General features: G+C 44.2%; 3 protein-coding genes across 4 annotated transcripts; 1 reads left to right on the forward strand and 2 right to left on the reverse strand.

Moving 5' to 3' along the window:
• The first annotated feature begins 596 nt into the window (after positions 1-596).
• On the forward strand, positions 597-4,743 carry pdia4 (protein disulfide isomerase family A, member 4). The gene is made up of 10 exons (XM_070853274.1): positions 597-874; positions 1,247-1,427; positions 1,542-1,747; positions 1,866-2,004; positions 2,153-2,358; positions 2,456-2,614; positions 2,741-2,892; positions 3,164-3,320; positions 3,545-3,778; positions 4,063-4,743. The coding sequence occupies exons 1-10, from the start codon at positions 799-801 to the stop codon at positions 4,476-4,478; spliced, it is 1,926 nt and encodes a 641-aa protein (XP_070709375.1). The 5' UTR covers positions 597-798; the 3' UTR covers positions 4,479-4,743.
• Positions 4,744-5,389: 646 nt separating this feature from the next.
• On the reverse strand, positions 5,390-14,733 carry LOC139221060 (alanine aminotransferase 2-like). 2 transcript variants are annotated; one of them, XM_070852964.1, is made up of 12 exons: positions 14,665-14,724; positions 14,410-14,580; positions 10,976-11,065; positions 10,751-10,859; positions 10,362-10,495; positions 9,212-9,455; positions 9,017-9,096; positions 7,865-8,001; positions 7,495-7,669; positions 6,366-6,521; positions 6,126-6,238; positions 5,390-5,517 (listed from the first exon to the last, which is right to left on the reverse strand). In XM_070852964.1, exons 2-12 carry the CDS (start codon positions 14,554-14,556, stop codon positions 5,427-5,429), a joined length of 1,476 nt encoding a protein of 491 aa, XP_070709065.1. In that variant the 5' UTR covers positions 14,557-14,580; positions 14,665-14,724; the 3' UTR covers positions 5,390-5,426. The 2 variants fall into 2 exon arrangements, with proteins under 2 accessions (XP_070709065.1, XP_070709064.1); XM_070852963.1 differs by having other exon boundaries at positions 14,410-14,733.
• Positions 14,734-18,713: 3,980 nt separating this feature from the next.
• On the reverse strand, positions 18,714-24,818 carry ppp1r16a (protein phosphatase 1, regulatory subunit 16A). The gene is made up of 10 exons (XM_070852933.1): positions 23,792-24,818; positions 23,251-23,321; positions 22,355-22,500; positions 21,833-21,936; positions 21,496-21,620; positions 20,227-20,352; positions 20,064-20,139; positions 19,816-19,945; positions 19,534-19,696; positions 18,714-19,443 (listed from the first exon to the last, which is right to left on the reverse strand). The coding sequence occupies exons 1-10, from the start codon at positions 24,036-24,038 to the stop codon at positions 18,916-18,918; spliced, it is 1,716 nt and encodes a 571-aa protein (XP_070709034.1). The 5' UTR covers positions 24,039-24,818; the 3' UTR covers positions 18,714-18,915.
• Between the last annotated feature and the right edge of the window lie 270 nt (positions 24,819-25,088).

The raw sequence follows: 25,088 nt of genomic DNA on the forward strand, positions 1-25,088 counted from the left end.
CTAGTTCCTCATGACTTGACATGACAATTAATTAATGGTTTACTGAACTCGAGCCTTTGTAATGCATAAATGAAAATACTATTTTGGTTGCAAAGTTGTGGATAAAAAGTTATAATTGAATTGACTGAATTGAATTACCCCTTTTTACAATAAGGCATCTGCAGTGATGCATATTAGCTCTGAATAAATCTCTACTGGTTTCCATTCTGATTCCTTCCTTACTGACATTAACATGGACATGTACACCAACTAAAGGGATACTTCACCTATAATTTACTTGCAACCTGCAAATCCAAAAGGTGGGCCATATATAATGCATCAAAGTGGCTTACTGGGTGTCTTTTTTGTAAAGCATTCATTATTTGCAAACTAAAAGTAATCAGTATCAATTTAGATATTTGCTATCTAAATACTTCATCACACTCTCTCTAACCCGCTGGCTCACTCACGAGCCTCCAAGTGCAGGAAGGAATCAATAAATAAAAGTATCCAATCACATCCTCCAACGTATTATTGAGTGGCGAATTGTGATTGGAGGACGGCCGGTGGTGTCGACCAATCACAGCGTGGCAACTCAGACAAGTTCCAGCCGGAGGAAGAGGAGGAGGCGTGCGTGATTTCAGAAGTGATTAGTTTGTATGAAAGCAGGAGACCGAGGCGCCTACAGCCACACGTCAGTATTGATCCGGACGGCGGGTCTGTGCAGCCGACAGTGTTTTGATGATATTCATCAGCCTAATTAGCTCCGTTAATTAAGCGAAGCACGTCGTTAACCCCGGACCGCGTCATCCCCGCACAATGAGGAAGCTTGCTCTGCTGCTCATTGTGCTGCTCGGCGTTGCACAGTTGGCAACTGTCAGCAGATGTGAGGAAGGTAAGGCTGAGCCATTTATGTGTCTACTACCACTGAGGGAGGTGTTTGAATGGAGCAATGTCGCGAGCTAATGTCATGCAAACTAGCTGGCTAAATTACTGTAGTTTGGCTAGCTGTGTTAGCACGCTAAGCTAACAGGACAGGGCAGCTAATGTCAACAGAACTGCCACACACACACACAAGTATACAGTTAGTAGGTTAGGTATATCTAACATCTGTATTCAGTGTGCTCATCCCTCTCTTACAAACAGGATATATGTTGCTGTCACATGCATGCTTGCCTTGTTTCCTCTACTCTATGATTGGGGAGTGAAATGCACACCATCTGAGCTTGTACTCAATCAGTGTGTCCTTTTTCCTCTTTGCTCTCAGATGTTGCAGAAGACATGGGGGAGGTTGAAGAGGAGGATAGTGACGACGAAGAGGACAGTGATGATGAAGACGATGACACAGAGGTGAAAGAGGAGAACGGAGTGCTGGTTTTCACCGACAGCAACTATGACATTTTCATGGAGGGCAAAGACACAGTGCTGGTGGAGTTTTATGCCCCATGGTACATCTGTTATTCCTCAGCTCCCTATTCACAAAGGCTTCACATACCTGCAGACTTTTAATTATTTCCATATTCTTTGATTGTCCTTTTTTTTTTTTTTTTTTTTTTTTTTAGGTGTGGTCACTGCAAACAGTTTGCTGCAGAGTATGAAAAAATCGCTCAGATTCTTAAGGAGAGTGACCCTCCCATACCTGTGGCCAAAGTGGATGCAACAGTCGCCAGCCAGTTGGCGAGCAGGTTCGATGTGTCGGGCTATCCCACCATCAAGATCCTGAAAAATGGGGAACCTGTGGACTATGATGGAGAGAGGACGGAGAAGGGTAAGGACATCTCATTCATTTAAGCATCACGACCACTTTCCAGACCAAACTTGACCTTTTTTTTTTTCCCCCTATGTAAAGAATTGGCAGTAATATGGTGAATGCCTGTTCGTTTCAGCTATTGTGGCCCGTGTGAAAGAGGTGGCTCAGCCAGATTGGAAGCCCCCTCCTGAGGCAACGCTGGTGCTAACCAAGGACAACTTCGATGACACCGTTAACAACGCAGACATCATCCTGGTGGAGTTCTACGCCCCATGGTCAGTCAATCACAAAAACACAGATGGTGAAATTGCCACAGTGTGCGTCAGTTTTGTGGGCTTAAAAGTGACACATTGGCGTGAGTGAGCTTTTTTAATAGCAGCTGTTGAGACTAAATGTTCCTCAAGTGCTGTAACTGTCCCTCAGGTGTGGACACTGTAAGCGTTTGGCTCCAGAGTACGAGAAGGCAGCCAAGGAGCTGAGCCAGCGCTCTCCTCCCATTCTCCTTGCCAAGGTGGATGCCACTGTGGAGAGCGAGGTTGCCTCACGTTTTGGAGTTACAGGCTATCCCACCCTGAAGATCTTCAGGAAGGGCAAGGTGTTCGACTACAATGGACCCAGAGAGCAGCATGGTAGGTACACCTATTGTGTAATATCATTTGCACTAACTTGCTTGCTGTCTTCATCCGTCACAGTTAGTTGATCCACCTCCTTCCCCTCTCCCTCTAGGCATTGTTGACTACATGGGTGAGCAGGCAGGGCCTCCCTCCAAGCAGGTCCAGGCAGCAAAACAGGTGCAGGAGCTCATCAAGGATGGTGACGACGCCGTCATAGTCGGTGTGTTCCCCAGCGAACAGGACGCAGCCTATGAGATCTACATTGAGGCCTGTGAGTATCATGTTGCTCCATCAGTGTCTGAGCTGTACTATCTGTGCGTAGTGAGAGCACAGACTGTCTCTTTCTTTTCTGTCTTCAAATTGGCATGTAGATGTTATTCTCATTGCTGTCTGTCAGGTAATTCACTGAGGGAGGACTTCACCTTCCGTCACTCCTTCAGCTCTGAAGTGTTCAAACTGCTGAAAGCTTCACCTGGTCAGATTGTCATCGCTCAGCCTGAAAAGTTCCGCTCAAAGCACGAGCCAGCGTCCCACACTCTCACAGTGACGGTACTGTCTGTTTCATCGTTTTCAGTATTTTTCTTTTTTTTATACCAGTTTTAATTCAAATTGGTTTCATGGGGTCTGAAACCCTGAACCTCAAAGGGCTGTGCTTTCTTTCACTTCTAGTTTCAGTGTGAAAATAGACTACATAAGCAAAAAGGGGTTTCACTTAACGAACCCTTCGAGTGCTGCGTAATCTCTAAAAGAGCTAATATTCACTAAAATGTTTGGACAGTCACATTTTAACACAAGACGCAAACATGTATTTGCCACACAGGACTCTACCTCGGTGTCAGAAGTGCAGGAGTTCTTCAAAAAGCATGTGATTCCTCTGGTGGGCCACAGGAAGCCAAGCAACGAGGCCAAGCGCTACACCAAAAGACCCCTGGTGGTTGTGTACTATGGGGTTGACTTCAGCTTTGACTACAGGAAAGGTGAGTTTCTAATACTTGGGTCACTACTTGTGTTTGACCTGGTACATTGTCAAGCAGCTAATGATCCACCGTCTTATGAGTGGTGGTGTTATATGTCCTTTAGAGTGTGTGTGTGCTGCAGTTGTGTAGGAAAGATGAATCGATTGACACTAGCAACTACTCTGAACAATTAACACCACCTGTGGAGGATTTATGACGCCATAACTTTTTTTTTTTTTCTTTAGCTACACAGTTCTGGAGGTCCAAGGTGCTGGAGGTGGCCAAGGACTACCCAGAGTACACATTTGCCATCGCTGACGAAGAAGACTTCGCAGAAGAGCTGAAGAGCCTGGGTCTGAGCGATAGTGGAGAGGAGGTGAATGTGGGAATTCTGGCAGATGGAGGCAAAAAGTTTGCCATGGAACCAGAGGAGTTCGACTCAGAGGTGCTGAGTGACTTTGTTTTGGCTTTCAAGAAAGGTGAGTGTTTTGTCTTTTTTTTTGTGTGATTAGCTGCAATAATCTTTCTTGCTTCAATATATACTGTGCATGAATAAATAAATTGCATCTAAATCGGTAAGAATTATCTTCAACAATCATATGGTTTGACATTTTAGTCTGGCCCTGATCTAAATGGTAAAGATGAAGGAAAATGTACTTAAACATGTTTAGTAATGAATAATTTTCAGTTTTAAGCAGGTCTAATTGTTCACGCTTGTGAAGTGAAATCACACTTATTCTGAATTTCCTTCCTCCGTCCACAGGAAAGCTCAAACCAATCATAAAATCCCAGCCAGTGCCAAAGAACAACAAAGGACCAGTCAAGGTTGTGGTAGGAAAGACCTTCGACGAGATCGTCATGGATACCCAGAAAGATGTCCTCATCGAGTTTTATGCTCCTTGGTGCGGCCACTGCAAGAAACTGGATCCTGAATATTTGGCTCTGGGCAAGAAGTACAAGGGGGAGAAAAACCTGGTGATCGCCAAGATGGACGCCACAGCCAACGACGTGCCAAACGAGAACTACAAAGTGGAAGGCTTCCCCACAATATACTTTGCCCCAAGCAACAGCAAGCAGAGCCCTGTCAAATTGGAAGGCGGAGACAGAACAGTAGAGGGGCTCAGCAAGTTCTTGGAAGAGCACGCCACAAAGCTATCACAGAAAAGAGATGAACTGTGAGAATCTCTCGACAAGTAGCTAAGAACTCTTACCGGGCTAGGGAAGGCTCTCGGAGGACACCTTTGGGAGAGAAGGGAACGCAGCGGAGTTAAATGGCGTTACTGAGTTGTTGTGATGATTACAATGTTCAATCATCATTTTTAGTTTCTGTTCATTCCAAGAGATTCCGCTTTCTTCTGTTTTCTAAAAGCATGTAAGCACTGACGATTTAAGTCTTTTTAAATAAAACTAAAAATGATGGCGGCTTTGTGGGCCAGCACTTAAACGCGACTCTTGTTACTGTTAATCAACACAGTTCAAGCTGAAAAGCTTTGCACACATTTCAGAAAAGTGCTAGAAGTAACACCCATGATGACCTCACGTTCTTTGTTTTTATATTTCAAATAATTGAATAAAAAAAAAAGTTTAAAAAAGAAAAGTGCTAGAAACTCAAATGTTTTAATCACATTTAAAAACAATTGAAACATTAAAAATACAAATGGCTCTACAGCCAGTCAGGTTAATCAAGTAAATCGCTTAAATTAATACTTCCAACTAACTTGGCTGTATGAGTCTTGGCAGGAGAGAGATTGCCCTCTAGTGGCATCTGTCACAAGAACCTCTAAAATATCTTTAAACTCTATAGATACAGTGCCAGCATTCGTTCAGCACTATGACATCTCTTTGAACGTTACTAACCTGGCCGGGTAATCGGGGAAAGTGCATCATGTACTGAAAATATTACATCTTCACATGCTGTATGTACACATGAGCAGGAAACCTGATGAGCTTTCACTAGCTGTCTAAACAAGGAAATGTTCAGGGTTCTTCACTGATGCAAAACAGTGAAAATCTATCAATCAGATCTAGTCTTACAGGAGGTCGCTGCCTCCTTCACACAAAGGCACTTGAAGATACTGGCACTGAATAAGTTTGTTCTTGAGATGTTTTTTGGGTGGGGGTGGGTCGTTATGAAAACTCCTTTGTGAACCGCTGGTGGAACGCGGAGATCTTCTGCAGCACTTCCTTCAGCTTCTCAATGGGAGGCAAGATGGTCATCCTGGACAGAGGAAGAAGGATGTGGGTTAATACTGTCGCAGAAGCAACATATTTTGAATGTGGTGATTTTAGCACTGGCTAATTTTTTCTTGCTTTACTACTACTAATTTTTGGTATTGATTTGGAATCATAGCATCACATGGAAGCCACGTCCATAAAATGTTTCTTCCAACTTGTCCAGTTTTCTGGTAGAGTCACTACGTCACACTGCATTGAAGCTTAAAAAGAAAATTAAATTTGGGACTGCACAACAGCCAGTGACATAGTGCAGCCATCAGCAAACCGCTGTACGCTTGGAGAGTGAGAGAGGAAGAAAGTGTGCCAAGCTCTGCCCAGCACTCCAGATGTATAAAAATGATAACAATACATTTTATCTTTAGGGCGCCTTTCAAAGCTCACAAGGTCGCCGAACAGAATACAAATAAAAAATGAAATAAAATGGTTTCATAGGTAATTTGTGCACGAAGGTCAGACTCTGATTCCAGAAGGCTACGTTCAAGCACTTTCAAGGTCTTGATTTTTGTTTTTTGTAAATCATCCAAGCACTTTCAAGTACTTTACCAGACCCGTGGCAACCCTGAGTGAGGCTTCCAGTTTAGCTGAACGAACCTGAAGTGGAAAGTCCCCTCTCTCTGGCCAAAGCCACTACCTGGCACCAGGCAGATACCCTCCTCCTCCAGCAGCCTCATACAGTAGAACATGTCTGCAACCTGGCCCACCTCCTGTGGATGGGCACGCACGCACGCACGCACGCACGCACACACACACACACACACACACACACAGTTGAGCATGTCCGAAAAAAAAGTAATTCAGGTTGAGATAAGACGGGTGAGTGTAGTTGCAGACCTTCGCCTTGTCGATGGCTTTCTGTGGTAGAGTGATGCGGGGGAAGGTGTACATGGCCCCCTGCACAGGGTTACAGATGATACCAGGCACTGTGTTGAAGATCTGCTCCGTTAGCTTGGCCTTCTCTGCTAAAGCTGCCAACACAGCGGTCCGTTCCTGAAGGGGAGGCAAAAGTTAAAGCGGTCAGGGGTGAAAGGTCACATGAATTCGAGGCCACAACAATAAACAGAAAAAGGCACTATATTATGATCTATATATTTTATGTCATGAAGATGGGTGTTTGCTTTTTTCATGGTCAGGTCAACGTGATACATTTAGCACCTGAACCAAATACCAGTGAAATACTTCCCAACTTTAAGAGAGGGATGAATAGCTGTAAGACAGATAGTGTCAGACTGGGTGCCTTCTACACATTTTGGGCAATTAAAGCTGCCTTTTTAATGAGACGGCCATTCTTCTATCAGGCTTAGATGGGGACTTGAAAGGATCCGATCCCCGAATTCCACCCAGTCATTTTTCACTCCTTGGGCCTCCGTGTGGCCAGTAGGGTCACGACAGCATGTGATCTGCCACCTGCCACGCTGAATCACTGTCCGTCACTCAGCCTGCAACTCTGTTGTGCAAAGAGCTTTTTATGTCCTCGTTCCAGGTCGGTTACGCAAGTAGACCCCGTCGTTGAGGCGTAAACTTGCAGCCATGCACTTCGACTCAAAACATGACAAGTCAAAGTCTTTTGCAGCTGAAGACTCATATTACCAGTGGACTCACTAATGAACATCAACCTAATGGCTTCCTTGACCACTTAACTGTAGATCGGATGGATGCAGTCCTCCAGCAGCATGCATTATACATATGATGCTCTTTTCAAAGACACTCATACCTCTTTTCTACTCCTGAGGAGGAGACATAAAGCATCTCTGAATTATGCATTATGCTAAGATCAAACAGAAGCAATTTTTTAGTAGAATCCAAAGCTGATGATTCACAACTGATTGGGAGCTGTGTGAGGAATTAACCAACTTCAGCACACTCAATACAGGCTTTGTGTGAAAGTAAATTCTGTGTTTGCATAAACTCAGAGCGTTGCCAGGATGTGTGCTTACTGGTGTGTTTTACGAGTTTTTCACACCTTCATAAACAGGGCGTAGGAGGGCTCATCAGGCTGTGGGGGGTTGACCACCAGGTCCAGGAGAGCCTGTCCGGGCACAGGAGGGCACAGACGCACCGACACTAGTTTGGTGAGTTGGGCTTTCACCTCAGGGTCCATGTTAATCACCTCCATGTAGCCTCCTCGGAATCCACACCTGACAAATGCAAACAGAGGAAAGCAGTAAGCCAAGCACAGGGTTTACTCTTAGTACGGGTGATGTACACGTCAGCAACGGGAGGTCGGCTCAAAGAAGTGACAACCCCAAGGGTCATTTCAGTGCAAACATACAAGAAGACCTGATGTAGACTTTATGCACAAGTCTAGTCTGGATGTTTGTCTAGCTACTCACTCTCCCATGTAGCATTTGGAGGTGGAGTGGAAGGAAGCCATCTCCACTGTGCTGGAGTACTCTGGTCCCATCTCAAACAACACCTTCTTAAAGGAGTGAAACTTGCAGCCCTCTGCATACACGTTATCCTGGTAGACCTGAAATGGGGAAACAGCTTAAATATACAAGGCCTTATTAAAAAAAAAAAAAAAGACACCATTATCTGTAAAAAATTAACTGAAATAAGCAGTGCATGTATACCAGAGTGACTGAAAGGGAATCATTTACAGGCACATGTAGGATTTAGGTGGATCTACTGGCAGAAATGGAATATAATACTCACAATTATGTCAGTAGTGTATAATCATCTGAAACTAGGAATCATTGTGTTTGTTAGTTAGCTTAGAATGAGCCCTTTATATCTACTTCCTCCTCCACACAGTCTGCCACGTTGCACCGCCACGTTTCTAAAGTAGCCTCAAACGGACAAACAGAGCCTTTAGCATTTTTACGTTGACACAGGGATTAAAGCAAGCAAGCAAATGTTTGTGAGCCTGAAAAGTTGTCCAGAAGGAAACGTGTACCATTAGGTACTATATTAATTTAAAACTGTCTGAAATCAGGCACCAAGTGTGAATGCTCATCAGCCACCGTAGAATCTTCTACAGGCTTGGAAAGGACCAGGTGAGCTTGGAGCTATTCAGTTGTTGGAATCTCCATCTTTGCCACTAGATGCCACTAAATTCTTTGCAACTGCACCTTTTAGTGTCACTAAGAGCAAATGTGCACATAAACCATATGCTGTGTCAAACTTCTGTACATGTAAGGTCAGTGAGTATGTTACCATTTTCACAAAATGAATTAATATTAATATTTAGTTGTCAGTTTAAATTCATTTAAATGTATTCAATAATCAACAAGGATGATAAGGAAGTAGATTTTTTTGTTGTTACTTTTCTGATCATTTTAAGATAATGTGAGGTGTTCCTAATGTTTTGGGAACCACTGTTTAGCATAAATATGCATAAGGGGGACAAATAATTTGCAGAAAACATAGCAGCTTATTAAAGGTCTGGTCACATCTCAACTCGTGATATGACACCTGCTTTGACGCCACTAGTCTTGTTCTTTAAGACAGAGGAAACTGGGAGTGAAATGACATCGGTGTATTACCTCATCAGCCATGAGGAAGAGATGCTCCTCTTTAGCAAATCGGATCACATCTTCAATGCACTGTCTGCTCTGGACCTGACCTGTCACACACGACAACCACAGTTTGAAGATGTGAGCACATAATGCACCTGTGATATTACAAAATGCCAACAACTGTTTCATTTCACACATAGAAAAAGCTACCAGCAGACATACCAGTGGGGTTCCCGGGGTTGATGATGCAGAGGACGCGGGGATTGCAGTGCTGCCTGGCTGCATTGAGGGATCTCCTGAGCTCTGCAACATCCAGACTCCAACACTTCTCCTCGTCCAGGTAGTAGCTGATCTGCACGGCGCCCAGGTCTGCCAGGGCGGCCGAGTACAGGGGGTACTGGGGGATGGAGATCATCACTCCTGTACGGTCACGACCCTCGCCACACACCAGCAACTTCAACATGGTCTGGGAAGAGGACAGGAGGTGCAGGGAGGAGAAGTTGGGAAGAAATACGGAAATGGGGGAAGAGAGGGTGAGTCGAAAACACAGCAGAGGGTGAGAGCAGAAAACAGTTAAGAAGGTAGGAATAATAGGAGGACACATTAGGAGGAATACACAGTTTATTGACTGGCTGGACTTTCCTTTCAGTATCAGAAAAGCATTTACTGTGTTTAATAGGAGGGTGTAGAACCAGTAGGACAGTGCAAAATATAAAAAGGTAATCAGAGAACAGACCTACTTTGTGAAAACAGCAAAAGGACACACCAACATAGTGTGTGTGTAATGCAGGTTTAACCCCTTACTGCCTGAATTTATTTACAATTATATAAAAAAATTAATTATTTGTGTTTTTGCATTCAAGCAGATGCTAAATTAAGTGGAGATTGTTAATTTGAATATAGCATAGCATAGTACAATATAATAATAGTATAATAAAATATATATGTATATACGCATAGAATATATATTTATTTATTTATGTATGTATGCATCTATGTATATATAATGTATACATAGAATATGCATCAACCGGCATTAGTGGGATACAGAGGCCACCTCAGCTGCATCAAGACCACAAGAGGTTTGAGGCGAATTTGCGACAACAGGCAACAAGGGGTTAATGCAGGCAACAGCAGATATCTTTCAGTGCAGCAGTTGAGTGTGTCTTAAGTTCATTCAGTAGCCTGATCAGGTTGCATAAAACTGGAGAAAGCTATATTGACAGTGCCAAAGGTCTGTGGGTGGAGTAAAGTCACAGATGTGCAAAGTACAGCTGAGTATATAATTAACAGAAGGAATAAAGATCACATTAAGGCATGGATTATTGCAGCACTTTTCTGGAGAATCCTGATTACAAAGTGGCACCCTTACCACAATAGCATCACTGGCCCCGGTGGAGAGGTAGATGTTGTCAGGGTTGGAGGGGATTTTACCATCCCTCTTCTCTATATAGCGCGCCACATCCTGACGGACGCACTCAATGCCCTGACTCGCACTGTAGGCCCCTTGAATGCATGGAAATGAACTTTGATTATTTAAACACATTGATCAGGTAATAATCAGTTTAAACAGTGTACAGAATGTCCAAACAGATAAATGATTAATGAGTGGACAAACGGAGCTGGACGTCAGTGACATGATGTGTGTTGGTTGGAGAGGATGTGGCTGTGGTTGGTGGAGTGTTGGGGTTGGTTGTGGTGGTGGTGGTGGTGGTGGTGGTGGTGGTGGTGGTGGTGGTGGTGGTGGGGGGGGTGTCTGACCTATACTGTGGCCTCCACAGGCTTCGAGAATACATCGTGCTCTTTTCTTGGCATCTTCTGGAAACTTGTTGTCTTCCAGGAGTTCAGGGTAAGAACAGAGAGCCAAGACCTGACCAAAACATTCAGTGTGTATAAATGCAGTGATTTAATTTTCACATGCAAATATAATGAGCACTACTTGCTTATTAAGCACTCGTATAACTTGAGACAAAACTGTGGTCCTACCTGTCTGAGAAACGTGATTGGTTTCTGACCCATGGCGTGGGCGTCGCCTATGTTAGCCTTGATGACTTCTTTGAAAGGTTTCTTTTCTCCCTGGAAACATGAAGACGGAGAATTCTGAGGATCTGGGCGGGTAGGTCTGAGCATAAACTAAAGACCAGCTCTCACACCAGAGACACTTGTATTCGTCTCACACACACATTTTTACAAAGACCCTGGCAGGAGTCTGTTTTGGCTTGGGGAGTGGGAAGTGCTGGCCTGGGTAGGAATGATGCTGCTGCTGCTGCTCACAGAGACACAAACTGCTCTGTTTCCTTCATCTTCATCTCTTTGACTTAATTAGACCTTCAAGTTCTGGTTTGGTGCCTGTGCGTCTGTTTGCTGGTCACAACATGCTGCACCTGTTGCTGTTTATCACATGAGGTATTGCGACAATAGATGCCCCGTGTTACTTAGCAATAAGGTTAAAACTGAAAGTGTTTTCCTCTTGGAGTAGAATTTATATGACAAAAAGCTTTTCATTATCACTGCCGGAGGAAGTGTAATGCCTGCCTCAACCAACACATCCCAGTCTGTCTTTTCATTTGCACTTCACTGCAAGCCAAAGCTGCATAAAGCCAATAAATAAAATCATACAACATATAAGATCACCACGGGTAATGACGCCTGCCTGGAGCCACCCCGTGTTTGTGCCTCTGTGTGGCTTTATGGCTCGCACCCGACTGATCTCGCCTTTCACCAAATTATCTTGACAACTTGTTTTGTCTTCTGTTGTTTGCCAGCAGGTAAATGTGATGTAACTCTCTCTTTGCTGGAACCTGCCTCTAGAGTCTGAGGGGGGTTCAGTCCAAACATGTCATGGAGGCTGTTATACTGGAATGACAGAACTGCTCTCGTCACTCAGACCTATATTTATGCCTACTTCATACCATTTCCCATTACTTAATATAAGTGGTAATACGTATATTACTACTCAATTAGCCACTCATGTCACTGCAGAGGTTGGGACAGCAATGGCAAAAGCCTGCCTTTCTGCCCCACATTCAATCCCTACATAACCTGAGTTCTCTGATTACAGGAAAACTATTTAGTCATGCACTACAATGGAATACAAGTGTTTTTATATACATTTAAACATCATGTCGTTTACACGAACCCTGTCATGATACAGCATGTTCTGCGTGGTAATATAGCAGGCAAAAAGGCATCCAAGGGCGCACGGGGGACTTTCCTTTTGCCTGAGTCAATATTGTCATTTCGATGCCCTTGCATGTTTTCATGTCTGAGGTGCCTACAAGGTTCTTGGGGTCAGCCCCACGTCGAATATGAGCTTGTGTGAAATCTACGTAACTGGATGCAGCACGTTTCCTTTTTTGCCCTCGTCCGTGCCTCGTTCTGGAGCAACAAAGAGGCTGCTGTTCTCTGAGGAGGCAGCCGGTTCCCTCGGCTCAGCGCTGCGTTCTCCTGCTCACTCAGCACCAGGCACTGATTACACAAGGCCAGACCAGCGAACCAGGCCAAGAAACCCTGTGGGTCACCACGCTGAATAGAGCCTGCCCTCACAACTGTGCTAAACTCCTATTTCACTTTGTCTTATGATATAACCGGAGACTGCCATCCCTCGAACAGCGTTCAGCCATGCCAGAGTAATTGGAACTGTACCAGTTTAAACTCTGACTGATGCAAATTGTCATCAACCAGTGCTGCTTTGCTCATGTGATTTATCCATCTCAATAATATTTATATCAAGATGCCACGTGAGATTATAGCAGCCAACCCAGTTCACTCAGAAGAGGCAAAGCACAGGGAGTAAAAGAAAACACACACACACACACACACACACACGGTGAATATGAGATTTTCACAAATAAGTCAATAGAACCTCAGTTCTTTTTCTGATCTCTTGCTCCATTGTCACCAGTTCAGTGTCACAGACAATGCAGACATGCCAGAGGCTGAGATCCAAGCCTGAATTAGCTTACTGCAGTGCAGGCACTGTCATGCCAGATGCCTGGCTATGGGTTTATAAGGGTCATCTCCACAGCAGTGCATGCATCCACACACGCACACACACACACACACTTGCATAAAATCTGCTGAGCCGTCAAAGTGTTCCCCTTCCAGATCTGACAGGAAGCAGATGACGGAGCAACTGCAGCGATGCAATCCTCCACGACCTCTCAGAAAACTCCTGATTTCACATTTCAGTTTGTTTTCACGCTTTCCTCTCGGTGCCCGAGTGGCAAAAAAGTGAGAGGGAGAGAGAAAACTTGATGTTTGCACTTCAGCACATCCTTGTGTTTTCTCAGTCAAAAGGCAGCCCTTGTTGACCTAACAGTATTAACATATCCTGCATGAAGCGAGTTTGTCCAGTGTACGTGTCTAAGATTACACTCTCCTGGACTCTGGAGTCCGCCTGACTGACATGAGCCTGGATAGCTTAATGGCCTTGCAGCAAATGATTCGAGTTATTCCAGTCAAACATTGGGCATTAGCCTCCTTTCAGGTTTTCCTTTTATAAGCGGAGCAAAAAACAAGTGGACTACCAAGAACTCGAGCACTTTAGGCAGAACTGGGACTGCTTGTAATTAACCTCCTTGCACAGAGCTGGGCCTCCCAGCTGCAGCGCTGTCCAATGAACTATCTCCCATGTAGGGAGGAGGGAGGTGGGCAAACCAAGAGAGACAAAAGAGGACAGAGAATGTACTCTCATCTTACATAATAGCACTCCACCATATACACATCTTCCACTCTGGATTGTGCAGCGACCTGAGGCTAGAGCGGAGTGAAATGTAGTCAAACCCGGCTAGGACTGGCCCCTCCAGCTCATTACGTGGCTTGTGAAGAGGACGTAGCTGCAGAGAGGAGAGGGTTGCGTTACAGCTTTTAAAAAGATTTCAGTTCAAAGATCTTCCTCAGGAAGACATGTGGATCAATATTACCACAGCAGAATGTAATCTGAGTTGTTGTGCGCAGCAGTGCAGAAGCACAACATTACAGGCTGTAATGCAGGGACTTTTAAAAGCTGACCCGCCTTCAGTCTATCAGCCAGTCAGCAAAAACCAAACCAAGGCAAGCATCTTCTTCATCCTACTTCTCTTTCCTCCCTTTAAGTTCTCACCATATCTCGAGGAAACAGAGCAGGGAAATAACTTTACAGTAGCACTAAAAGACACTTTTAATGTTTTATGGAGCTGTTGTTTCCAAAGAGCTTTAGGCGAACATTACTGATATGTGCCTGTTGGCTGAAGTCAAATTCCAGCTGCTGAGGTTCAACAGCTGCGTGGATCATACATTCACTCCCACACACCATTTGTTTACACACTTTGGTTCTGTGCTTATCTATACAGGCTAGAAACAAAGTGTGATGCGTCCATATCTCCACATAACTCCCTACAGAGTGCCACATCAGCGCTGATATGAACAGCTCACTTTACCTTTTTCAGCTCATTCTCTATCTGCATCGCCCGCTGCACGATGGGCCCACGCACCGCGTACTCCACCCGCCTCACGTTGGGGTTCATGTTGTCCAGAGTCAGGACCTTCCCCCGGCACGACACCCCGTTCACTGCCTGCTGTGACATGTTGGCGATGGCAGGCGCACGTATCTGAAACATGAAAGAGGAATAAGAAGAAGAGAAAGTCAGAAGAGCCGAGTCAGTGCGGAGCAGGTAAGCAATATCAGGGGTTACCGGTTGTTCGGAGGTGTTAGCGGGGCAGCAGTCCTTATCTTCGCCCTCCCTCCAGCTCCTCTAAGCTCCTGCTGACAGTTGAGCCTCTCTGTTCATATTCCCACCCGGCAGCCACGCCTTCGCGCGCTCCCGCTCGCGATTGGCTGGATCTCTTCACTGACTTCCGCGTCAGCGTGCCGAGTGACGCGTTCAGGGTGCTGTAGGAGAAAAAACAAAATACTTACTTTAAGTGTCCGTAGCGTGCAGCAATGCCAAAGTTTACTTTGCCACTTTTTGAAGCCTCTTCTGTTTGGGCTGTTTATTCTGAACTGTCACTCAAGTGTTTTGCAGGATGTATTTCATTAACTAAAGTAACGTCAACCTGCAGTTTCCCCCCCCCCCCACACACACACAACATAGTAACAACATATAAAGCTAATATGGCAAACGGTGATTTATTTAAACGGTGAGATATCAACTGTATTTGTCTGATGTAAGTTCATTTCCGAACAAGTGGTAACATTAACTTTTAAATACTTGATTTTTCGACTGAACAAGCTAAGCTAGCGCTGTACTGACATATCACTTTACAAAGCTACTTTGTTAGCATGTTGGCACCTCCTGCAGACATGGAGAAACATTAACATTCATTGAAACTGTGTTTAACGTCAACGGTGAAAATACGTCAAATATTCACTCACCTTTTTTGCTTTGTTTTGGTCACCACCACCTCCTGAGAAAAAATATCCGGCTAAATGGTTCACGTTGTCCACTTACTTTATTGTGAAACCAAAATAATGTGCTGAAAGGCGCCAAATGTTTCATGGTGCTGAAAAGAACAGCAGGGTCCATTTCCAATAACAAGCCAGTATGTAAAATAACGGGGCCCTGAAACCGAACCACCTCTGCTTTTCATACTGTTACATGGCAAAATATAATCTACAAAAAGAAATACTGATATGATAAAGATGTTTTAGTATGAAATGATAAAGTACAGTCAGAGCCCAACAGCAGCTTTATGTCCCAGGGCCATGGGGGCTTGATCAAGACTCAGATGGTTGTATTATTAGAGAATTTATATTCTAGGATTGTTGTTGATGCATTTATGTGTAAGCAATATTTTAATACCATAACTGTTCAAGGTGGAGCCAAATTTTACTATTATATATATTGTTTAATAGTTTGAAAAAAAAAAAGAATCACAATTTTTAAGAGGACGTGTTTTGGATGATAATTGTGAGTAGCCAATAGCAACATCTATCCATCCATTTGTCAAGTAAAAAAGTTCAATATTTCCCCCTGAAATGTAGTGGAGGAAAGGTTTTAAGTAGCAAAGACTCATCCAATTGTACTTTAGTATTTGAGTAACTGTATTTAGCTACTAACTGTAGTTTCTGTTTAGTAGAAAGTGAATGGAGTAAATGAACGTGTCATAAACAAACAGAGGAGCTTTTCAGGGCTTGTGTGTTGTGTTGGTCTTGCAAGGAATCGTGGGGCAGCACGTTTTGTACGTGATCCTTTAATCTATCATGTGCCCTGCATTATGAACAAGGAGACTGTTGAGAAAGACCCCTCATATGCAAAGTCTAACATGCATCCCCTTTAAATTTAGCTACATTGTTAGATAAGTCGACCAAAATAGACTTAACTGTGGAACACATCAATTAAATGCAAGTCTTGTGTCAGTCCCTTTGCGTTTTCTGCAGAGCTGTCCTCTGTGGTTGGGGTTAGGGGCCGCAGAGATAACTGGTTAGGGTTAAGGCGGGTTCAGGGTACAGCAATGGGAAACAGAGAGAGAAGCAGTTTTGGCGTGAAGGTGTGGGGCAGTCAGAGATCAGCAGAGCCATATCTGTGTGTCCCAGCTGGTTCACAGCAGCTCAAACGTCTTAAGAAAACTGTCAGATGTCGTCACACTAGTTTCTGCCCTTACAAGGATGTTGAACCTGCATCCGGGAAGGCAAAGAGAATTAAAGAGAATTGCCCCACAAGAGCCTCCTATCGAGTTAACAGAGGAACAAATTGCTATTGAGAAGGTAGGATTTCACAGAGGGTACACGCTGATATGCAAACATTTTCCTTTGCATGCCTTTAGTTTGGACAAGAGAAAGCAACAGAATTATCTGTGTGTGAGAGGGACAGTATGTGACTCAGAGAACCCCCCACCCCTGATGTCTTGGAAAGGGCTTGGGAAAGACATCTGATATCCGAAACTAAAATGGTTCACATACAAGCATGTGATCACGCGACAGTCTGTCACAGTTTGTTCCATTTCTCCTTCATCTAATTTTAAAAGACAGATCAAAGTTGCCTTACAGGTAACACTTAAACACAGCTCTCCAATGGCTACAATATGAAGATCTGAACATTTACAGGACTGATCTCAGTACCTCAGTGGCCTTGGTTCAGTCAAAACATGTCTGAACATAAGCAGGTTCCAATTTTAAAACACCCCATGCACAGCTGTTACCGAGGCCACAGACAACATGTCCTGCACTGTGTTAAAAACTAGGTATGCATGTGTGTGTGTGTGTTACAGTGTGTGGTACAGTAAGTGCAATATAACAGGAAAACCACTCAAACAAGTTTTCAAAAATAAAGCTGCACCTTGTAATGTCAAAATAACACGACACAAGGAATAGTTTTATGCCTTGAATGAACTGGAGTGTTTACTAGGTGTATCATGTGCTGCCCTGGCTGGATCAGAGTGGACTGTGACATTTGAAACGTGCTGAGAGTGACTGTATGATGTAAGGACAGAAAAGGTGAGTGTGTAAAATGGGCAGCTACTGAATTTTACCACTAGGAGGAGACATCCCACCTTCACAACCAGGTCAGTATCTCATCTCTAAGCACACAGCGATTATTTGATGCTAAACTGGCCTCCAACACAAGTCTAAAACTTAAACTGCCCAGATCCATTCAATAAGACCATTTACATAAAAAGAAAATACAAAAATTATTTGTGAAAACATGTTTTTATGTTTTTGTTTTTCTAAACAGGGCTCTGTATAAATCACTAACAAAACTGAAATGCAAAACAGAAATTAGAGTGCATTGACAGCACATCAAGTTGGAGTCCATGTCTGAAGGATCATTTTGTCCCACCGCTCACCAAACTGACATGTGGGACTTTGTGCAAGCGTTGCAAACCGTATCAAATCTGCCACCTAAAGAAGGCACCAACCTTTTACAAATAATCATGACAAGTTTACTTGGTTTGACAATAGAATCATAGATAATCTCTTTGATAAATATATTGACGTCACACTTTTTCAAAAGCTCCATCTTTTTTAAAAAAAGAAAAAAAACGGTACTAGAACTGCACAGTGTGAGCCATATTCAGTATCTGATAGAATAAATAATGTGATTCCATTCAGAGGGTAGAAAAATAGAAATACTGACCGCAAAATAGAGATATAGAAGGGATGATGATGGGCTGGGGAAATTATACACTGCCTTAAATAGAGATTAGCTCACATTATTTTAGTGGCAATCACTTAATTTACAAATTGCATCATTACATATGCTGAAATGTAGGCTTTTTGTGCACTGGAAAAGTAACAAAAAGAAAACTTCAGTAGAATTTCAGTCCAAGAAAAAAAAAAAAAAAAAATCAAGCCAGGAAACAATCCTTGTTTATATCGTTGTGTAAATGTAAATTCAGAATAGCTAAACTGTGTATGAAAACTCATGACCAAACAATCTCCCAACCAAAAAAACCTCTCTTGTGTAAATGTATGCAGATGTAGATCATGTACCGTTCATAACACTCAGTAAAGAAAACAGACCTTTGATCTCATTCAGAAACAAATCATCTTGAGCTGCAATTCAATTTCATTCTGCTTCACAAACTCTGACATGATTCTAAGGCTTTTCAATGAAAAGTCAATCTTCACTAGTTGAGCAGTTTAAGAGATGAGTAAAGTAATGAACAAAGACTACTAAATCTACGCTTGTGATTGCAATACTGGAATCTGTAGTTCTGAGTCACTAAATGGACTCCTGATGCCTACTGGACCGTGCAGCCCCTCAATAAGAGGGAGCAACAGGGACGGCTGGGACCTTCAGTGTAAAGTGTGTCTTGTGTTGATCAAAAAGGGTCAGGGTTAACTAAGCACAAAGATTGCACTTTCATTCACTGAAATGCAGTGTAGATCAAAACCTCATTGGCATGTGGCCTTAACTTACAGTCTAATGATTCATTTCAACCAAATGTCTCTTTTGAAGGTTTTTGCCACTTTGGCTTCTGTACTCTGTAGGCAGTGTGTGCGTCTACATGAGTCCACAGCAAGGCTCCTTATTGTTGGACTGCTCCTCCTCAGGGGCTCTGAGTTTCAGCAGCGGAGGATCTCCACTGGCTGGCGTGAAGTAGACCTGGCTCGGGGAGGCCGCCTCCTCTGCATGGGGGGTCATTTGGCGCTCCGGCTGGGCCTGCGTGGTCGTCACCTCAGCTGCCTCCTCCTCTAAGGGAGGGGGCAGGGGTGGGGGAGGTGCTGGGTACTTATTGAGCTTGGCAGCCGCCCGCTGTCGTTTCAGGTCAGCCAGGGTGTGATGCGATTTCTCCCGAGTCATATTATCTGCCCCCTCGCCCTCTGCAGACCCAGGGCCTAACCCGGCTCCAGATGCAGGGCTGAGCTGGTAGGAGGCGCTGCGATCCATGCGACCTCCACCACTCCACAGCTCTCCGGGTAAAGAGGAAGCCAGAGACACAGAGGTCCCTCCATTTCCTAGGCTGGACAGAATTTTCCTGTCTGTAACCTCTAGTTCCTCCAAACGTGACGTGCCTCCACCAGCCGCAGCCTCATACAAAACAGCATAAAAGAATAAATCTTAGCAATAATGAGACACATTAAAAAAAACAAAAAAGTCCAAAACACTGAGCTCACTCACCATGGAGGCATGCTGGTGCAGCTCGTTGTCTGTTTGTCTGTCTTCATCGTCGTCCTGTGGCTCTGGCTGTCGGCCACGCTCCTGCCACACCATGGCCTCTTTGTGGTGCTCCCGCCGGTACAGACTGGAGCGCTCGTTCACACTGACACGACGTACCACCTTACTGCATAGACAAGCGAGAGAGAGGGGAACAGTGAAGCACGGAACATGTTTATGTGTACGTGTGTTTCACCCTCTAGTCCCCCTCAGCTCTCTGTCTGCTGCCCTAATGTCCCCTCTCACCCTCTACTGCCGGTGCTAGAGGCTCGTCTTTGCAGTGTGCCCTTCTGCCGGTCCTGGCTCTTCATGATGGCATCGTGCTTGTGCTTCAGGTCCATCAGTTTGGCTCTGACCTCTTCATCCATACACACATCTGAAAAGGCAGCGGCAGCAAAGATTAGACGATGGAAGGTACGAAAGCAAAGATGCCAACAAGGAGGCTGCAATTGAGAGATCTCAGAAATGGGCCAAAAAGGCTGTCTTGATCTTACCCAGAGGCGTCTCCTCCAGGATGGACTTGGCGTCTAAACTGGCTCCATGAGCCACCAACAGTTCCACAATTTGGATCTATCGAACAAGTATGAATGACACTATTAACAGGTAATTTAGGAAAAGTGTAAGGTTCCTATGTTTTGGTTTGTATGCAGCACTTACTTGTCCCCAGCAGGAGGCAGCGTGTAGCGGCGTCCAGCCATCACAGTCCTTAACCTCCACCTGAGCCCTGTTCTCTAGCAACAGTTCCGCCACAGACATGTAGCCATTAGCAGACGCTATATGGAGCTGGGAGAGACATTCAACATTGATCATTGAAGTGTTGACCCAGGGTGACAAATTTAAGGTTTTAACTCCAGTTTCCTTTGGCAGAAAAAGCACTTTGTGCAAATGCATTCAGAAAAAGAAGTCTTTGATAAAAAGGATATTCCTGCATTTTGTTCTCTACTGCAGCTCTAAACTTCATATATACTACAAATTTAGTCCAAACTTTCATTTCCTGGCTTAACTGATTTTGGTTACATTTTCCAAATGGTTCTATGTTTTCTGTAACTTATGACTTATCTTTAAAGGAAGGGTCTGCAACTTATCTTTGAAGCACTTTTTGTTCATTTGTTAATTTTTGGTTAATTTGAAATTGGGTGAAACAAGAGCCTGACAGCAAAAAAAAAAACGAACAAACAAAAAAAAAAAAACAGTGACTGTGGCTGTCACAAGAAAATTAACACAGCCGACCTGCCTGTCTACTTATGTACCTTCCTACCTGCGTGCACTCTGCAAGTGCGCCCATTGCAAATGACTGGAGTCTTCAACAAAGCTAACACTAGCGAGCTGGTCACACAAAAATGGTTGAGAAAGTGTGACCAAAATTTTAATCTCGGCTCAGCGACAGACTGTTGTGAGTTACCAACAGGAAGAACACACCCACTGAGCCGAAGAATGAGGGAGAACTCCTGCTGATCACAACAGACTGTCATTTAGTAAGCTAACAGAACAAAGCACAGCCTCTGAGCCCAGTGAGCGGGTTGCTATGAGCTAAAGGTAAAATATATAATTGTGGCATTTGTGTAAAGAATGACTGAGGGACCCATCATCTTCCCATCATCATTGTCGTGTACTCTTCCTCCAGCTGTAACATTAGTCAGGTAGCACGTTCGTATGTTGTGGGGGAGTGGCTTTGGAGGACAGCCTGAAGGGAGGGGGTGGGATGTTTTTCAGTTGGATACAAAATCTGGCTACTCTTGCTAGTTTCTCCAATGTTGCAGACTCTGCCTTTAAGTCTAGATAGATAGACAGATAGACAGATAGATAGATAGATAGATAGATAGATAGATAGATAGATAGATAGATAGATAGATAGATAGATAGATAGATAGATAGATAGATAGAGTAATATACACAACTTAAACAGTTTGTGTCCTTCTGTCTCACCAGTGTTGCTCCATTATCGTCCTGAGAGTTTAAGTCTCCGCTGCTCTGAATCAGAGCCCGAATGTCAGCCAGCATGGCTGTCTCCTTAGCCCCGCGACATTCATCTATACGGTCCTGAGTTATCCCTATGCACACAAATACAAACACGTGCCCACACACACACACACACACACACACGGACAGCAGCAGTGATGCCAGTTAGCGCAGAGATGCTAAGAGTCTTACTGTAATGCTGTCAAAGACATTTGTTTTCCTTTTGGTTTGGGACTGATGTGACAGACAAATGAAGAGGACATTTTCACTTTTTTCTTCCACTAATGTGACTCAGTTTACTGACCCTGTTCAGCCATAACCGTCTCCAGCAGCTCAAGGGTGGCCTCATCCTCACAGAGGTCATAGGGCATGTTGCCATCCGCATTGACAGCCAGCAGGTCAGCCCCACTAAATGCACGCATGCACGCACACACACACACACACACACACAAAGAAACTGGATTAGAGTACTACACAGTGACACACCCTGATGTATGTAGCCACTCAAGAATATTCATACACTTGCAAAGTGTTCTGAGTCAAGCTGCTGCCATATTTGCATTGTTTATGTAAACTAGGTACTCTAGCCAAGAGGCTTCTAGGTGTATTTACAGTCTAAGAAATAATATCCATTCTGCCTGAACGCAAGAATAAAGCAACCTTTATCCTAGTACAGCTGAGACATTAGTCCACGATATATCAGCTTATTTCTACATTTTGACTTTTCACTCCAATGACAGCAGGAAAAACTTTCTATGTTAGACAAAATGCATAAATGTGGGGCTGAAGAAGAGTAAAATCATGAAACTCCTGGAAAAATACTCACGCCTGAATCAGGAGCTGCACCAGTCCGGTGTGTCCACAGGTGGCAGCAGCGTGCAGGGGTGTCCACAGCTCACTGTCACAAGCATTCACACAGGCACCAGCATCCAGCAGGCACTGCACCATGTCCACAAAGTCATCAATGCAGCACTGGGAAGAGAGGGGAGATGTAGATATAAGTTCAAAGTACAGTACAGACAGAACACAAAATTTAGGCAACAAAATTAACACATGTGATTGACAAACAAGCACAAAGAGAAATGGATAAACTACTATTCATGGCAACTAGTACACTGGTTTGTGTAATAGAGAGCATTTGCATGTATGGCCCAGCCCTGTGCTGTGTAAACACCAAGTTTTCCAGGGGGAAGAGCAGAGTCAACTGCTTTTATAAAGAGTCCTCTGTGCTCACAAATACGCCTCTCGTGAATTTATAGGAGCCTGTGTAGGTGTTAACTTATAAAGAGAATGACAAAGAGCAAAACACAGAGAGAAGAGATAAAATGCCCACCAAAAAAAACAACAACTCAGGAATCTTATGATGGTTTCTTTTAATTCTGACGGTTCAGGAAAGGAATGCAAGCCCAAGCAATTTGCACTCACTCTTCCAAACACTGGCCCACAGACTTAAAATAGTGGGAGTGAATCAGTGTGTTCATGTAAACTGACTTAAGATAAGTTAAGGTTCAGACAAAATGAAGGCAAACAGTACTTAGCAAGCTGAGAGCTGTGATCGCACACGAAATAAACACACACTAGCTGAACAAAAGGTGACCCGTCTAGTTAAGGGACACAAAGTTGACAGTGTTTGAGGATGGGAGGCCGGTGAGGGATCATGTCCTTGTCACAGCACTGGTGACTCCCACAACCAGGTGTGTGTGCGTGTGTGTGTTAGTGTACCTGGTGTAGGGCTGTCAGTCCATCCTCATTGACCAGATCTGGGCTGATGCCACTGTTAAGTAGCAGCCTCACTAGAAGAAGCATGCACACACACAGACACACTCAGCGTTATGACCGACAAGCTGGGCAAAGTTTTTTTCCACATCAACATTACAACACTTTACACTCAGTCTGCTCTAAACCGATATAAGAAATTATACCCATTTGGTGCGTCTGTGCCTGTATGGTTAACGATAAACTTAAAAGATTTGCCACTACAATTAGCTGTGATCCTGCAGCTGAAAATAGTATAAATAGTATAAATATGCAGCATAAATTATGCATTAATCCCTTCCTTTAAAGGCTTCCTCAGGCTTTGACATATTATTTTTACTGGTCTAGCAGAGAGAAGCCTGAGATCTCTTGTCATCCTGTCTTGAATGCCCTAAAATACTTCACTAGTTTACTTCCAGGTAGAGAGAGTAGTGTTAGAGCTCATCAGTATGTAGAATTTAAGGCTCCTTAATGTGACTTTTCAAGATGCGTGTGTGTTGCTACTAACCCTCCTCCAGGTCGTTGCGTGCAGCTGCATCCAGCAGGGTGATGGAGTTGGGGAAGGTTACTTTGGTGGTACGCGCCTTCTTCTTATCCGCTTTGGCCCTCGACCCACGAACTGCGTCCTTCTCCATCTGCGCCCAAGCCTTCAGCTGCTGCGTGCGACGCTTCTGCGCGTGCTTCAGGCGCTCGGTGGCACTCAGACGCCCCACTGTGGCCATTTCAGCCAGCAGCTCGCCGTGATCTGCTGCCATGCCACCAGTCTGCTATGAACGCTCACTGTGGCGTTGCCTCTCTATTCCTGTTCGTTTAGCTTAGTCCACAAGGATATATCAAATACGAAGCCTTCCAAATTTCTCATATGCCTCCTTTGTGCCCCTTAAAGAGGCCCTTCTGTAAGGCCAAGCAGGCCTACGTTAGGGCCTGAGGAAGAGCACAAAAAATGCAGTTTGTTTGTAAAACAATTAATGAAAAAATAGATTGAAGCAAGCAGCAAAAAAGTCCAAAGTACGATAAAACAAAACAACTGATGTTGTATGATCAGGTGGCTGATATTTCCATGATTTCAGAATGTCTCTTTCCCATCTTTCAGATGAACTCTTATCGTGCCATGCAAAAAAGGCAAGAGAAGGATGTCCGACACAGAGTCATCCAAGCTGTGGATTGTAACCAATTGTCAGTCCTCTCATCCATATCAACTATGGGCAACTGGGCCGATAACCCACTGGGAGAAAGCGAGACAGATACAGAAAAGTGTCAAACTACTCCCCAGGCTAGATGATCAACCTGAGCTTCTAATCCAAAGTGGTGGTCTGAGACTTGGACCCAACAGAGTGGCAAGTCTCTGAGAATCCATGGTGAGAATACGACAAATCCACAAGGTAGGAAGAAATGGGAAGTTTAAGCAATGAGAAAAAGGGGCATTTGCAGTATTCACACAAGGCCAAATATAGTTAATGCACACAGTGACAGGATTCAAACATCCCCTGGTGATGAGTGGAGACTATTCCAGACGTTGTTGTTGGTGCACTTTTTGGCAGGTCTTTGGAGGAAGAAAGCTGGACACAAAGGTTTCAATGCTTCGTTCCTCAACGACATTGTCGTCTGTCCGCAGCTGTGGGTAGGGAGAGAAGAAAAAAAGGCAGTGAGAGAGAATGTGAGTGCTGTGTTACAGTATAATGTACGCACTGCGCTCTCCTAATCCTGTTATCTTTAACCCCTGAGCTCCTTCCCCCTACTCCCTCCACTCCCACTCCTCTCCCGAAGGAAACCTGAGACGGTGGGACGCTTTTCATTAATGATTG

The sequence above is a fragment of the Pempheris klunzingeri genome, chromosome 21 (assembly GCF_042242105.1).
Source record: "Pempheris klunzingeri isolate RE-2024b chromosome 21, fPemKlu1.hap1, whole genome shotgun sequence".
NCBI lineage: Eukaryota > Metazoa > Chordata > Actinopteri > Acropomatiformes > Pempheridae > Pempheris > Pempheris klunzingeri.

What these genes read in the sequence shown, in the direction of transcription:
- pdia4 (XM_070853274.1), top strand. Translation starts at nt 799, where the DNA reads ATGAGGAAGCTTGCTCTGCTGCTCATTGTGCTGCTCGGCGTTGCACAG. An exon ending in CCCACACTCTCACAGTGACG is followed by an intron (nt 2,893 to 3,163) that starts GTACTGTCTGTT and finishes TTTGCCACACAG; the next exon opens with GACTCTACCTCGGTGTCAGA. An exon ending in TGTTTTGGCTTTCAAGAAAG is followed by an intron (nt 3,779 to 4,062) that starts GTGAGTGTTTTG and finishes CTCCGTCCACAG; the next exon opens with GAAAGCTCAAACCAATCATA.
- LOC139221060 (XM_070852963.1), bottom strand. Translation starts at nt 14,589, where the DNA reads ATGTTTCAGATACGTGCGCCTGCCATCGCCAACATGTCACAGCAGGCA. An exon ending in CAATCACGTTTCTCAGACAG is followed by an intron (nt 10,860 to 10,975) that starts GTAGGACCACAG and finishes TGTTTTGGTCAG; the next exon opens with GTCTTGGCTCTCTGTTCTTA. An exon ending in TCTTCCTCATGGCTGATGAG is followed by an intron (nt 8,002 to 9,016) that starts GTAATACACCGA and finishes TCCCCATTTCAG; the next exon opens with GTCTACCAGGATAACGTGTA.
- ppp1r16a (XM_070852933.1), bottom strand. Translation starts at nt 24,038, where the DNA reads ATGGCAGCAGATCACGGCGAGCTGCTGGCTGAAATGGCCACAGTGGGG. An exon ending in GACGGTTATGGCTGAACAGG is followed by an intron (nt 21,621 to 21,832) that starts GTCAGTAAACTG and finishes TTGTGTGCATAG; the next exon opens with GGATAACTCAGGACCGTATA. An exon ending in CCTGGAGGAGACGCCTCTGG is followed by an intron (nt 19,946 to 20,063) that starts GTAAGATCAAGA and finishes CTGCCTTTTCAG; the next exon opens with ATGTGTGTATGGATGAAGAG.